We start from the raw sequence: 16,331 nt of genomic DNA, 5'->3' as shown, positions 1-16,331 counted from the left end.
CATTTCATTTCATCAGCTCAAATCAAACTCATATCAGCATTAAATGAATACGCTGAGAAGAGAAATCTGTGAGGACAAGATATTATGACCAAAGGGAACTCCTTCATTACTGCCTTTTATGATTGCCTGTCTTTCTTCACCACGGTGCAGGCAATATATAAAGCCTTCTATACTCCTACATGTTGTAAACCCATTTTGGAAAAAAAACAAAAAGGAGGCTTTATTGAAAAGCACATCTTTCACTAAAATTGAAATGCTGCAAGACTCCATAATAGACTTTCTTTCATTCCAAACCAGCGATTTGTAAGACGATGTCACATCAAAAGGTGTATTGTGGAACTTCAGAGAACAATAATGTGTTCATTACAGTGTTACAAGTTGCAGCGGTGATATACTTGCAGACTGCTGTAAAGCAATATCTGATCTTGTTAAAGCTTGTGGTTTTCTCTCCTGCCCTATCTTTGTATGCTGGTGAAATGTAGGGATGCTGCTGGCATCAGTGATGCTGAGAGTGCTGCACGAGGCGAGTCTTTGTCTGCTCTGGGAAGGCTGGGCTCCAGCTGGCTCCCGCTATGTGCAAAAGTCAGTGGGTCCCTCAGCACTCAGTGCAGGAGGCGAGCTGGTTGATTGATTGGGATGCACACCACCAACGCCCCCCTCAACCCATCGTTCCCACCACCTCCTTCTCTTGCCTGTGCACATGTGCCTTTCCCACTCTCCATTTTTTTTTAACCCATACCCGCTTTATTACACACAAGCAGTCATGTCCTTGTGAAGAAAAAGGTGCATGCTCACACACACACACACACACACACACATTACAGGAAACTAAAAACACACTGTACGTTGATTAAATCATATGAATGAATGAGTCTGGATGTTGCATTACTAGAACAGGTTTTCACTGGAACATGTATATCTGGACGTGAGCGTGCTCATTAAAATGACCATTGTCTGCAACATTGGGTTCATTCAGGGCAACACATTTGCAGTCGTTACAGATAACTGCTTAGCCAGACCATTCTCCACACTTCGCTTTGCTCTAGCAGAGATCCCTAACGAATTCATCATTCCAGACACAGAGAGAGGGCGCCTGGGGTAAAATATATTTTGACACATTTGGTACTGCAAGTGTTTCTCCAGCGTATCCGCTTTGAATGAATCTGCCAAGTGTTGGTGGGAAGCATGGAGTTGAACAAAAAAAAAAAAAGGGAGGAAGAATGGGTGTGTTAGAATCACCGACAGCTTTTCAGGACTCCAGCGACGACCAGCCAGCCAGTGTCTGGTGAACGTGCGTGTGCGCGTATGTGCGCGCGCATGTGAGCGTCCATGTGTGTGTGTCTACCAGCAGCTAACACACACTTAACATTCGTTCGCAACATGGCGTTGAAGCGCCGAGAGACACGACGCTCTCCCCCGACTAATGCAAGCTTATTGTTAGGAAAGCCAGGGGACTGTTAACCAAAGAGACCGAAACATTCAGAGTCCTTTACGCACCGGCGGAGACAATAGCGGATTCCAACATATGCATGTCGCTATAACGGCGGGTTGTATAGACGTACTGCTACCCCACTGGAGGAAATCAAAGGCTGTACATGGCGGTGGAGAGTACAATTTGGCTGTTCTGTCTTCTTTCGCTATTTTGTGGTCCATCCAAGCAAGGTAAAGCTCTCACTTTAATCATGTGCATGTTTTTCAGAGGAGTGCATGTGTGAGGCAGCGGGCCACTCGTATTACACTGAAGTGCAGTTACTCAGAACACAAGTGGGCTGTGATCAAAGATAGGAGAGAGCTACTTAGTGGATCTGCACCTTGCACGGTAGACGAGCAATATCCCCCTCCGGGTTCTGTAGCGCTCACCTCATGTGGCCTCTCCGGTTCGTATGAGGTAGGCTTGTGCTGTTACTTCATGGGTGTCTCTGTCAGGACGAGCTGTGAAGCTTTGGTGTTTGGAAGTTGCAGCGCATTGCCCGAGGAGCAGCCCTGAATGTGTCACTGAGCGGCCAGCGGGGCTGTGAACCGACCGGGGAAGTTTCGGATCAAACATGGAATGGGGCTCATTATGAAGACATGTGGGCTCGGCCTTGGTGTTTAATGAGAGTGGAGCGCCCTGGAAGCAGCTCAGTCTTTAATTCTGTCTATGGCTTTCTAAAAAATATATATATATATATCAAGTTTTTCTGACGGTTTAATAGCCGAGGACGACTGTGCGCATGGGACGCCTGCTTTCAGCCACTGGCTCAGAAAGTTGAGTGAGAGGATTTTGAGGAAAACGTTTGCTAATAGCCTTCTGTCATCAAACAGACTTTGTTATCAATGCATGCTCTTTATAAACATGAAGAAGAATGCGCCTGAGAGCTGATGTGAAAGATGCACAGTAGCAGACATTGCGGTGGCTTCGCAGAGTGGAAGCGTGCTGGTTGAAGAGGAAAGTCTGTACACAGGCGGCGACGAGTGGATGAAAGACCACAGGATTAACATGACAAAGACCTGTGCAGAATATCAGTGGAGGCTATATAGTTCAAAGCTGGTCAGGAAAAGAATATATATATATATTTATATGTAATGCTGACATCTTTCATGGCTGTATGGAAACTAGACTCACTTGTATATCAGCCACAGCATCTCTGTGCAGATCTGTAGGGAGTGGAGCAGAGTTTATCAGACTGTATGCAAAACTGTAGCAAACTCACATCTCTGTGGTATTCTGCTTTCAGGTGTTAACAGTGGGACTGACATGTAGGTAAAATGGTCAATCAGCGAGAGAGAGAGAGAGAGAGAGAGAGACAGAGAGAGAGAGAGAGAGAGAGAGAGAGAGAGAGAGAGAGAGAGAGAGAGAGAGACAGTGAGAGAGAGACAGTGAGAGAGAGACAGTGAGAGAGAGAGAGACAGAGAGAGACAGAGAGGGAGAGAGAGAGACAGACAGAGAGGGAGAGAGACAGACAGACAGAGAGAGAGAGAGAGGGAGAGAGAGATAGGGAGAGAGAGAGAGAGAGAGAGAGAGAGAGGGAGAGGGAGAGAGACAGGGAGAGACAGGGAGAGAGAGGAGAGAGAGAGAGGGATAATAGAGACATTGAGATAGATAGAAATGACGTAGAGATGATAGAGAGAGAGAGAGACAGATTGATACAGTTTAGAGAGAGAGATAGAGATAGATTCAGAGATGGATAGAGAAGAGGGAGATAAGCTCTGTTCTTCTCATTGAGCTGAGATCTTTTCTCTCTCTTCTCTCTCTCGTTCTAGCGAGGGCTGAGCTCTCTCTCTCTCCTGCTTTCTCTCTCTCTCTCTCTCTGCTCTCTCTCTCTCTCTCTCTCTCTCTCTCTCTCTCTCTCGCCTCTCTCCTACTCTCTCTTCGATCTCGCTCTGGGCTCTCTCGGGCTCTCTAAGTGCTCTTCTGCTCCTCTCTCTCTCTCGCTCTCTCTCCTCGCTCATCTCTCTCTCTCTCCGTCTCTCTTTCTCTCTCTCCCTCTCTCTCGTCGTCCGCTCTCTTCTCTCTCTCTCTCTCTCTCTCTCTCTCCTTCTCTATCTCCTCTCTCTCCTTCTTCTTTCTTCTCGCTCTTCTCTCTTTCTCTCTACTCTCTTTTCTCTCTCTCTCTCTCTCTCTGCTGCTCTCCCTTGCTCTTCTCTCGCTCCTTCTCTTCCTGCTCTCTCTCTCTCTCTCTCTGCTTCTCTCTCTCTTCTCTATGCTTTCTCTCTCTCTCTCTCGCTCTCGTCCTCGCTTTCTTCGTCTCTCTCTCTCTCTCTCTCGTTTCTCGATCGCTTATCTTTCTCTTCTTCTCTCTCTCTTCTCTCTCTTCTCCTCTCTTCTCTCCTTCTTCTCTTCTCTCTCTCTCTCCCTTTCTCGCTCCTCTCTCGCTCTCTCTCTCTCCTCTCTCTCTCTTCGCTCCTTCTCTCTCTCTCTCTCTTCTTCTCTCGCTGCTCTCTTCCTCTTTCTCTCTCTCCTCTCTCTTCTCTCGCTTCTTCTCCATCTTTCTCTCTCTCCTCTCTCTTCTCTCTCTCTCTCTCTATTCTCTCTTCTCTCTCTCTCGCTTCTTCTCTCTTCTCTTCTCTCGCTCTCTCTCGTCTAAGGGAGAGAGAGAGACTACACTACACTACAGAACTTTGAGGTTCATCTTTATTGGACTTCCAAGAGGTGGCTTCTTTCATGTTCCGGCAAATGTTAGCATTAAATGACTCCTAGAAAACATAAACATCTAAACCTGTACTGCTCCATAGTTTGAATTACAGCTGTTACAGTAAATTAATGAACTATGTTGATAATCTATTAAACTCTTCTGTTATCAGGTTCCAGCTTCTCAAATGTGAGAATGTGCTGCTTTCATTTATTGTGTATTATAGTTGTTAGCGTATCATCTTTGGATAAAACAAGGAGTTTAAAGATGCCACATTGGTTTCTGCCATTCTTTGATTTATAGATTAATCAAGAGAATAATCTTCAGATTAATTAATTATGAAAATGAGTGAATTTACACCCAATTATTGTGGAGCAGCGGACCCAAAGGAAGTGTGAACAATCTTAACTGATGTGAGAAAAGACGCACCATAACACCACCTTTGACTACCGGTGTGTATTACCTGTCATAACAGCTTCTCACGTAATATTTTATTGCTGATATCTTGAGTTGTGTGAGTGGTTGATAAGCCCACGCAAACACTACACAAGCTATTATTTTCCACTAGTTCTCATCTCACGTCTACGCTTGTCCAATTTTTTGTATTTATTATCTCATGGGAAAAATATCTGCTTAAAAACGTACATTGTCTTACTGTAATATTGTTTATTGGTGTTGTCTCAGATTTTATTACAAATAAAAGAGAGAACTTTGCTTACCATAGCCTTTGGACTCCCCCACCAGCCAGTGGAGTTGTGTTTAGTGTATAGCTGCATTATTAAAGTCTTTTTATTGAGTGTTTTATCCTTCTCTTGTGTCTGGAGATTGCCTGCACGTAGTTTTGCTGTTGCTGCAACTCTATTATGACACGCTGTAATTGCTACCAACACGATGATGAGAAATAAAGGCTTGGTGTGGCAGTGAAAATTCAAGCGTGGCAGATTGAATATATCAGAAACTCTAAAGTACTTATACACATCCAGGTGGAAACCACCTCCCTCCGAGATGTACTGTAATTTCATCGCAAGCCCCATTATTCATAGTTCAATTATGCATATAAAGGCCTTTAAAGGGAGGAACCTAGAAGTATGCCTCCTTGACTTCCATCTGATATAATGGGAGAAGGTCAGAGGATACAATTTATATAGCGTTAGATTACCATGCCCCGAGACTCCTGCAGAGACAGAGTAAGGAATTACTCCCCTTGAGATCCTCCTGACAGGAGAGTGAGTGCCACACTGGGGGCGATCACATCCAGATGATGAAATCTCTTGCAGGTAAATGGCGATTGTGATGGAGGTTGTCTGTGATAAGAGAGAAGTGGAAATTGATTTATTTGCACCGTGAGATTCATCATTGAAAGTTGGAAGAAAACACTTTTGACGTTTGCTCTCTGTCTCAAAAGCCTTTGAATTTTCAAAAATTTCAGATTTTACGCTGTGACATCCGTGTGAATACTTAAAGAATTGTCATTAAAACGGCGCTTCGCTTCCGAGCAGAAGAAGTCACATTAGTATCTCTCTGGAAACACCGACAGCAGCGCTGTGCCCGTATTATTAGCAACAACATTATTTGGCATTGTTATCAGTCATTAAAGGCGACATGGTGTGTGCAGGTTTCTTGGTGTGTGCATTTTGTTGGGTTTAGAAAGTGGAGCATGAATGTTGTGGGTGTTGGTGCTTGTGGGAACTGAGCTGGGGGGGCTTGGGGGTGATTCTGGGACAGGGATGAATTAGCGGGAGCTGGTGGGGCAAATTTGAGGGCAAGGGCCATCGCTACATCCACAAACAAAGAGCTTGTTTTGTCCATTCTCAAGATCAAATGAAATTATGTCAACTTCACTTAACACATCACAAGCAAATTAATGAAACAAAAGTGCCGGAGTGTATGCGTGTTCACAGTCCGTGCAGTTATTAATGGACATAATAAAAGACAACATCTTCACTCCTGCAAGACTTTATGAGCAAATAAATCAGATTATTGAAACGCCTTTGGCCTTTTTATATGCACATGAAAATTGTAAACACGGCATGATGAAGCATTGGTAATACACTGACTGAGAATGTCATATGAGATAATTTACCCTTGATGCACCAAATGAGTATTTACTGTTTGTATTAACAGTTCACATGAAATCCCAGTCCTCCTATTATTGGATTTGTAGCAGGAAGAGTTGATAGAGCTCACATTATGCTTCTCTGCACTGTCCAGCTGAGGTAATTAGACGGTGCAGAGATGCAGTGCAATAGCAGTCTCCTGCTATTCCACTGGAGCAGCATCGTGTGATATCCCTTGATTTAGTGGGAAAAGTGCTTCCCATTAATTTCTTTCCTTTTACCAAGTGCCGTCCTTCCTTTAAAGTGCCTATTCTGCATGTCTATGGAATGAAAGCAGTGTAGGAAGCAGGAAAGTAGAAAGCAGATACAGAGGGAACATGCAAATTCCTCAAAGAAAGGGAACCTGCTGTCCATTTGCAAGTTTATTCTCACCAGTACCAGGTGGCATCGTAGATTAAACTCCTTCAACCAGGAAGAAGAAACTAAGCAATGACCATTTTAAAAGAGAAGTTTGTCTTCCTGTAGTGAGCGGCGTTTCAAAACCGATCTGTTGGTTCATTCTGAGGAGTCAATAATGGGTCAAGGGTCAAATCCATTCAAACAAATAGAGCCTTTTATTTTCAAGTATTGTTTTGTGCATAGCAAGCGAGGCTACTGAACGTTGTCTACCAATACTTTTGGTCAGTATTATGACTCTTAGCTTGTACATCGTAATGATCCCTCGAGTCTCCCTCTGCCAGTGTCAGATGAAGAGGTTTTTTGTTTAATTCAGTGCAGTGGACACAAGTTGTGAACACAATATTGACGTCTCCTCAACTTTAAAGTTGATATGTTGAACTCTTCTGCAGACAGCGACTTATTTACAGCATTAACTGAGCAACAATGTCATTAAATAGCAGTTGGACTTCTGTCCAGGAGGTACATTTTAGCTCTGTTTTTGGTCTTTACCAACTCCTGAGGGAAATATCCGGCTTCTTAGAGGATAAATGCTGGCAGGCAGCATACAGTTGGCTTTTAAAGCTTTATAGAGGCTGAAAACGACGCTATGAGAGCCCAGGGAGTCAATCAAAACAGTGAAGTTGTTGTCCTAATGATGTAGATTCTCGCTGCTTTAAAGGTAAAAATTGACAGAAATGTTGTGTTCAGCAAAGTGCTTGCAAGGATGAAATAAAATGATCCTTTTCTGCAGAGAAACCATTTCACTGCCTTGTTATTAATATGTTACAGGGTTAGAAAAAAAACAAAATAAGCCGGAGTGAGTTTGGTGTTGTTGCAACGCCATTAATGTTATAGTTTTCTAAGCCCCAGTGGCATTGCTCTTCTTGCTGTGCATTGAGTTTTATTGGGTATGAAGCCCAAATTACATCTTGTTTAGTTTAAATGTCTTGTTGTGAAATTAAATTAGCTTGTGTGGATCGTGACTTAATGACATTAACCCCGAGGCTTGAAAAGTCAGGAACCACTGGTCGAAAGTTTAGAAAGAAAACCTGCAGAGTTGTATTAATGCGTCTCTGATTAAATTATGTGTTCATCACATTCACTTGTAATGTTATGTACAGACAAAGTAATAATGTAGACTGTAGTGAACAGATAATATGCACTTTGTATTAATCTATAAAGAAAAGTAAATGTATGTCGGAAATGGCGGACCACAGGGTCTTTTGAATATTTGAACAAACTGTAACCCAGTTAAGATAAATGACGACTATGATGACCTTCATTCAAATTAAAAGTGTCCAAATGAACAGCTCACATGCTCTTGACATGCTGGTGAATACAAACTGTTATTATCACAATACTGTTGAACTTTTTAGTTTGCTTTGAAACCACCTCAGACTACCAGCCGTGTTATTTCAGCTCTAGGAGGAATTAAATTACATTATTTTATTGGGAATGGATAACTCTACAAGCCAACATGTAGTTTTAGGAGAAAAAACACCCACAATAATTTCTCCAATATGCTCAGGTCAGACGTGGTCATCTCAACAGCTTGTTTCATACACAGTTAATATTTCGACTGAACATTAGCTGTAGGAAATATACCGCTGAGGTGACCCTGTGCAGTGTGAGGCATGGTGGTGGGAGGGAAATGTTTTTTTTTAAGTCAACCATTTATTCCACACACAGGGTACTGTAGAGCAAAGTCCACTCTCTAGCTTAAATTATCGTGGAGATGTAAAGTTACACAAGGGCTTACACTTCCGGCTTGGCATAGTGTCAGAGGAAGATATGTTGGACGTAGTGAAGTTGGTGTGTTACAAACATTGTTTTTTTAGGTTGAAGGTTATTTGTCAAGAAATTTGAAGTTCAAGCTTTCCCACAAAATACTCAAATTTAAGTCTGCAGCACAGTTAAGTCACAAAAGTTGCATCCTGACTGCAATAAAGCTGAATGGGATTCTGCATGAGAGTCAAACCTGTGCTACAACAAACGTTTTTTTTTTTTATGTTCGTCTGCTTCTGTGTTTATTTCCATTGTGTTGCCTTCAAGCTAGGGGTGTCACAAAAATTCTGGCTCAGAAATTAAAGTTTCGTTTAAAGCTTGGTTTTGCTTTCTGGCACTACTCCGCTCCCTGCTGACTGCTTTTGTCTAATGATCTGATTCTGTTGCACCAGTCCATGAGGCATCAGTACACCAGTGATCTCGTGGTATTTTTGGAGGTTATCCTTCATTCAACATTAGAGTCAAGTTCTCAGCCAAGTGTGCCTGCCACATGAAAGGAGTTGTCGGTGGCTCTCGGTGTACTGACTAACAAAGAAAGATGAAGCTGCAATGTGCACGACAAATAAGCGTAGAAATAGCCACAAAAAGCCACATAGAACTGAATAAACAGTCTTCCACTGCAGGAAGGTGGAGTCAATGTTGGTCTCCACCTTTACCTCCCCTAACAGTTAAAGGTCTGTGTTTTTGTTTCTGAACTCATCTGTAATGTTTAGAGTCTGTTCAGCTCCAGTTTGTTTTGTCTACACCGGAGGGCCAGCTGTTCCACCTCCTGTATAGAGGCAGCTACAGAATATTAAACATCGAGAGGGATGTACGCTGTCTGTAGAACCACTTGCATGAGCCTCTGCTGTCTGTAACGTCTCGGAGATCACCAAAAAGTATCTTTGTGTAGGTTGGCTCTGTGGCTCTTATTCTGATGAGTAAGTGCAGCGGCTAAATGTGGAGAAAAATACATTACAGCCACCTTCCACTCCTCCATGTCCTGTAGCAGATTAAGACCCCCGCCTCCATAATGACTTCATGTAATTGCATTTATAAATGAAGTGATGTATAAAGGATGTACTTATGTAAATTGCACTTTTAATGACTATGTTCTAGTTGTTAGCCTTGTTTGAACTTTGGGCCAAAACTTATCGCACTCTTCCATTATTTTTGTGAACATACGTACACAGATCTCTGGAGACTTGAAAGCAGAGCTTGTTGGACAGCAGCGTCTGTGTAGAATAGCTCATTACACATTAGCGAAAAATGAAGTGTGTGTGTGTGTGTGTGTGTGTGTGTGTGTGTGTGTGTGTGTGTGTGTTGAGGTACATTCACCCCGTGTGCCCGCCTGCTTGCTTGTGTGTAAGCGTGGGTGTGTCAGCTGCAATTTGTGAGTGCATCTTGATCCCCTCCCCAGAGAGTCCATACTAAATTAGGACGCATATTATTTAAAGATGCCCTGGGCTGAGTTTCAGCTGGATATATTTGTGCAGTGAATATGTTGATTTTTATGGTGCCCTGTGTGCGCCTATTCATGCTGCCAGGGAGGCTATCTAAAGCGCAGAAGTGCTCGTATGAAAGGAGAGGAAGACTTGAGCTTGATTTTTGTCTGCAATGAATTCAAATGATTTGCTCTCTTGAGACGTTCAAAGCACTGTGTGGAATTTATTTCTTCTTTTGCAATGTATAAGCATACATGTTTGTATTTATGACTAGTCTGGGTTCAATCTTTGGTAAAACCTTTGACAGAAGTTATAATAGTATCACGAGTGAAACCAATATATTTAAAGACCATAAATCGTTTTTTATTTCTTTACATGTTTATTTTCTGTCTTTTTCTATTCCAATGTGATGACAACCATTTTCAGGGACATTGCGGGGTGTCTACCTGCTACAGTAATGGCATTTTAGAATTCATACGTCGGCCTCAGTGATGGAAAAACATTTCCATTCATGACAGGAGGAATGGTATTTGGAATTTGGCCCATGAGACAAGCCAGGTGCCAAGGTGAGAGATTGTTTACTGCAAAGTGCTGCTTAGCTGTCTAGCTATCTGAAGGACATCTGTTCTCTAATTTGGCCATCACAGCAATTTCCAACCATTTTTATAAAAGTAGTTGAATAGCTCACAAACTTGTACACAATAATGTCTTCACCAGCAGTGTCACTGCTCTCCTGTGCCAGGTTTTGCACCGAGTTGCACCTCTATTGCATACAGAGATCACATATTTCCATGTCTTTGGTTAATCTGTTAATACCTTGATCCCAGGAGAACAAGTAGATATTACTGCTGCAATGATGCAACTCAGATGGATTGTGATATTTCATCCTGTTGTCTTATTAGGTCATTGAGGTTTGCCACATAGTGTAATTGAAAACATTACATGATGTGATGCGGATCACAGCTGCACTGAGAGTGGTCCACAGTGTTGTATCCCAGCCAGCCATCACTGGCTTCAATCAAAGCCAATCATATCCTTATTTGAATCCCAGCTCTTGTTCTATCCAAAGCCCCAACTCCACCGGCGGGGGCAACATGAACATCATCTTCATGTTGAAGCTGCAGCAATATTTTGTGTAATGAGGTTACCGAACCTCAAAGGGAGGCAGTCAACCAGCAGTGGTCGTTCTGTCATTCCATAAATTCCTTCAGATATTTTTTGGGGGATTTTTTAAGATAGTATTCGGTCTTTAATTATTCAACTCATCCCACTGGTAAGCTCTATATACCTTGATTTCTCACTGACATTTGTTTTCATTAGATGGCTTTTTATTCTGTGTGTGTGTGTGTGTGTGTGTGTGTGTGTGTGTGTGTGTGTGCTTTTCTGAGAGAAGCAGCAGTCAAGCGGCACTCACTTTGGTCAACTAACCTGCATTCACATTCCTTCCATTCCTTCCATTCCTCCCCGCCGTCTGCTTGGTCACATGAGAGCAGAGCAGTGACACTGAACGTGGCCATGCAGGTGTGAAGATGCGGGTCAATATAGATAGAGATTGCGACGTCGTGCCCATGTTTTAGTTTAGCTTTACAGTTATGATATATTGATTTAAATGTGCGGCGGAGGGAAAGGCAGCTCAGGAAATTCACATGAATAGAAGTGAAAGAAAAGGAGGATTGAAATATTTAGTGCAGCAGTAGACAGAAGACTTTAACTCCTTTTAACCATCATACACTGCGCACGTTAAGGAATCTCTGGGATTCTCTGTGCATTGATACTGAGTACACTCGCCGTCACATCAGTGATGGAAAATGTCATTATTGTGAGCATAATAATATGTGAAGCTCGCTCAGTGCAGTGTGCCCTTTCTCAGCACCAGGTAGTGTCACACAGCAGTCTCATTCATCATTCTGACCTTGTGAGATGCTCAACCCTGATCCTTGCACACAAGCATTATCATGTTCATGTGCCTCACTTCGAAGAGCAGAGTTGACTTAGAGTACAGTGTTTTTCCATATAAGAGCTTCCAGTGTTCGCCACTGTCCTGCGTTTCTCTCCATACTGGGAACCTTTACATGACCAATATACTGTCTCGTGCCACCAATGTCCCCACCGACACGAATTCCTGTACATTCATTGTGCTGCAGCGTGAACAAACTGTTTCTGATTTGGATCTCCCGTGCTACTCCCATGTTAGTGTTATTGCTCGCTTTGTTGACTCATGCAAGTGGGCCTGGCACTTGACATGGCCATGTGGAGGCCCCATGCTGCTGGGAGGCCCTGCATGCAGGAACTCAGCTCTGTGATTGGAGGAAGCCAGACTGGGATGAATGAGCACTGTACATAGAGCAGGAGGCATGGGGGCCTGCTCTGGTACGCCCCCCTCTCTCATTCTCTATCCCTCGATCTCTGCTCTGCTCCCTTTCTCCCTCTTGTACACACACATTCAGAGGGACACAGGAGCCATGTTTGTCTCTCCACAAACCCCCTTGTTTCCTCCTGCCATTTGTTGTTTCACTGGCTTTGAGGAAAGAGAGTCACCGTATGATCGTGATGATCGTAAGTTTCAACGTTGGAGTTCATCACTGTTTGCAAAACATGGAAACTTCTCATATCTGATGTTGGACATTATAGCTATTGTACATCTAAGTACAGAGTGACCGGTGCGAAGGCAGGTTGACAAATAACGACACATTGAAAAGTCATCTTTAAGCTAAATTCTCTAGCGTAAACTTCTCAAATGCTATTTTTCTGCTGGATATCTTAGTTTTCTATGATAATAAATAAACTTTTATGTTGTTTTTTACTGGTTGGACAAAGCAATCAATTTGAATATGTCAATTAGTGCTTAGGGGAAATGGTGATGAGCATTTTTCCACTATGTTCTGATATTTTGTAGACATATAACAAAAATAATCATCTTGAAATTAACATTCTACTTGTTCATCTTGAAATGTCAATAATGTGCTTTTGGGAGGTTATTAGATGCTAATGATTTAGATTAGTTTGTCTTAAAGAGATTTTCTATATGCCACTTGATCTAGAGGCCAGGGGTCCCGATGAGCACAGAATACTTAATCTTAGAAAGATGCTTGGAACTGTTTTCCATCAGGGGAAAAGAAGCGCTACCCTTAAAGTGAATAAAGCAAGTTCTATTAATACATCAGGCCTGTCAGTATGTGTAAACTCAGTTGACTCTCGGAGGCATAAAGTCAAAGTAGAACCTTTGATTCATTTTCTGACAGTGAGTGAGTGTGTGTGTGTGTGTGTGTGTGTGTGTGTGTGTGTGTGTGTGTGTGTGTGTGTGTGTGGTTAAGATGACGGGGTGTGAGAAGAACCCTACTGTATCGTCATGGGAGGATACACAGCTTGAGCGGTTAACACCTGACACGACAGCTGTTCAGATTGTGGAGTGACTCACAGCCTCACTGTTGATACAGTGAAATGCTGAGCCCTCTGTGTGCAGTATTGCCTAACTAGTAAACAGAAAAGTTATATTTGCCATAAGAGCAATTTAAGATGCATAAAGACAGTTGAATGTGTAGCCATGCCTCAGACTCCTGACAGGGCTTTACACTAATGCCCAAGGCAATGTTTTTAACATGGAGAGCCAGAGATGAAGCCTAAATATCCTTCTGTCGGGGAGAATTTCTGTTTCTTATTATCACAGAAGTATTTTTACCTGCATACCCGAAACCTGAGTCTCCACCTCCCTGCAGGGTTTATCTCTACCGGCCTCAGATTATCACAACTGTGGCTTCGAAATATCGATTTATTCACAGGTCGGATAGTTTTCGGCCACAAGCACGTGTAAGTGCCTTGTTGTTGTCGATGCGAGGTGATAGAATTAGCAAACAAAGGCTGAAACAGTCGAAAACTAGTTGACTAGTTGACACACACACACACACATATACACACACACACACACACACACACACACACACACACACACACACACACACACACACACACACACACACACACACACACATAAGTTGTCCTGCTGTAAACGTCCCAGTGCTATCAATCAGACCATCTGTCCCTGTCCACTCAGCCGGTATTTAGGTTTCAGTGCAGTGATGTCCCCCAACACTGTTTTACAGAGTCAAGTACTACCTACATGCACAATACAATACATTGCTAACATCATTCAGGAACAACTCATAGCAATTATCTACTACTGCTGTGTCAATTTAGCAGCAGGCACTAGGCAATCTGGTTTTCCCTGCTTTTGAGTGCTTTAGTGGTCCTTCTTCGCAAAAGCATCTGTAATCACATTTCTCTGCTCTCTGTCGAATGAGTCTCAAGGCTGCCCTAATCTTATCTGCTCTGTTCAGTCCTGTATTTCATTCTTTAATTCTGGGTTTCTTTCTTTGTCTCGTATCTTCTCTTTCTATTTTTTCTTCTTGACCTATTTCAGCCAACTTGGCACAACATGCCCGTTTCTAGCTGCGCTTGCGGTTCTCTGGTTGGCGATGTCGGCCTGTTGGTCGCTCCGCCACTTATATCAGAACTGAAATATTTCAACAACTGTTGGATGGATTGGCATGACATTTGGTACATATGTCTATGTTACCCTCAGTATGAATTGTACTAACTTTGGTTATCCCTTCACCTTTAAATTTGATACCAATTACATGCTAAAGTCAGCCTCAGCTGTACTTTGTGTTGACTGCTAATTCTCTAATGTTAGCATGCTAACACACTCAGTTAAATTAAGAGGGTGAACATGGTAAACATTATACCTGCTAAACATCAGCATGCTAGCATCTTAGCATGCCAACGTTAGCATTTAGCTCAGAGCACTGCTGTGCCTAAGTATAAGGAAGACAACATGTATTTCAGGACGAGGTAACTGTGCAAAACACATAACAAAATACTCTATGTTATACTGAGCTGTCGGCATCAGGTAAAAATAACTTTCAATTCATTCCATGAAGCACCATTTCTTTTACTCTTGTAGCCGAGCCTCTTTGTGCATATTCGTGAAGGGCCTCAGGTATTGTATAGCTTCACTTTAGAGACTGTGGAAACCTGAGCTGTGACCCCCGAGTCATGGGTTGTCTAGTCTCTGTTGACAGTGAGATGCGCCAGGGTGAAATATCCACTGTGTTGGGTCACTCTCCTCCTCCTACTCCTCCTCTTTCTCCTTCTGTTCTCCCAAACGTTTTGTGAATAGGTGATCCATTAACAGAAATGGATCGGCGGACTAGTTGATGGTATCGAGAGCACTGCCCTCCTAACCTTTGTTTCTTTGTCTGTGTGTGTGTGTTTTGTTTAATTGTGAATAGGACTACACATCTAGTCTATCCATTTCTTAATATATCCACCTGATGTATGGCAGGAGTATGCAGGAACACCAAACGTCTGTTTTAATCCTACTGTCTCCAAACGACTGTTGTTGGCAGTTATTATTAAAAAAAGCTATTACAAATCCAGATTAGGTGTCAAACTTGGTACTGCCTGATTTAAGGGGCGCTGTATCATTTGTGTGCGGCTTGTTTTGTTTCTTTTTTTTTCTGATTTGCTCCCGTTGTTTGTCAGGCTCTATTTCATCCTCTCTCCCTTTTGTAAACCACTGTCCTCTCTCTACGTAGAGTAAACTATGAACCTCTTGGCACTGTGCCATCGCAATCCATTCACTACAGCTCAGTGAGACCGCACAGCCGCTACTATATCCCAGAGTGCACCCTGTCCATTCCAGTAGCTCCCATTTGTACAGTAAAATGGCCACTTCACAGCTCCCCCCCCCCCCCCCCTTCACCACATTGTGTCCTCATGAGACACTGACAGTTACTCTTTGGGGCGTGCATGTGTCTGTGTGTTGAATTGGATGTGTGGGTACATAGCAGCGTGTGAATATGTGTGTGTGTGTGTACAGTTTGTGTGTGTGCCGCACATGGTCACAAATCTAGGACATGTCGAGGTTTCCGGTGCAAAAATCTGAGCCTCAGGATCAGGTGTTTTATTCCCAGATGAAAGAGCCACTACTTGAAATATGTCATACAATTACGATGCGTATGTCATCCTAGTTCTGAAACATGAGTTTACTGTTACAGTCACTTTGTAAGGTTGGACACCTGTGTTTTATTGCATCGTATTATACAGTTAGTTTGGCACAAGTTAACTTCTAAACCTAAAATAAAATTAGTGTTTACCTGCTTTTTCCCCCCCAAATCACACTTCCAATCCAAATGTGTGAGGCTTCCTTATCCAACGCAGAACGATCCCCACCTCCTCGCCAAGTAAAACCATTGGCAGTGAACTGCGAAGTGGCTGCTAACGTGTTAATGACTTAATGAGACCTAATTAGTTAAAATGGGAGCGGAAGAAGAGAGGAGCCGTGGAGATGATCAGCGTCAGCGAATGTGTGTTTATGTTCCTGCAGCGTGTTTTGCTGTTCTTTACATGTGTGTCTCTGTTTGTGTGGGTTTTCTGGTGCAAGTGTGAACATGCATGTTTATGTTGTCTCCATGGCAGGGGTGTGTGTGTGTGTGCGTGTGCGTGTGCGTGTGTGT

At 42.9% G+C, this 16,331-nt stretch overlaps 1 protein-coding gene across 2 annotated transcripts in view; it reads left to right on the top strand.

Annotated features, from left to right (window-relative positions):
- Window positions 1–1,424: 1,424 nt before the first annotated feature.
- Window positions 1,425–16,331, top strand: part of igdcc4 (immunoglobulin superfamily, DCC subclass, member 4) — a 47,959-nt gene continuing 33,052 nt past the window's right edge. For both annotated transcript variants that reach the window (XM_029428043.1, XM_029428035.1), the window contains exon 1: window positions 1,425–1,662. In XM_029428043.1, coding sequence (XP_029283903.1) covers window positions 1,596–1,662 — 67 coding nt within the window. In that variant the 5' untranslated portion in view covers window positions 1,425–1,595. The remainder of the gene's footprint in view (window positions 1,663–16,331) is intronic.

Source organism: Cottoperca gobio, chromosome 3, assembly GCF_900634415.1.
Source record: "Cottoperca gobio chromosome 3, fCotGob3.1, whole genome shotgun sequence".
Lineage (NCBI taxonomy): Eukaryota > Metazoa > Chordata > Actinopteri > Perciformes > Bovichtidae > Cottoperca > Cottoperca gobio.
Note: the sequence above shows the minus strand (reverse complement) of the source record. Positions and strands in the feature narration are given on the sequence as shown.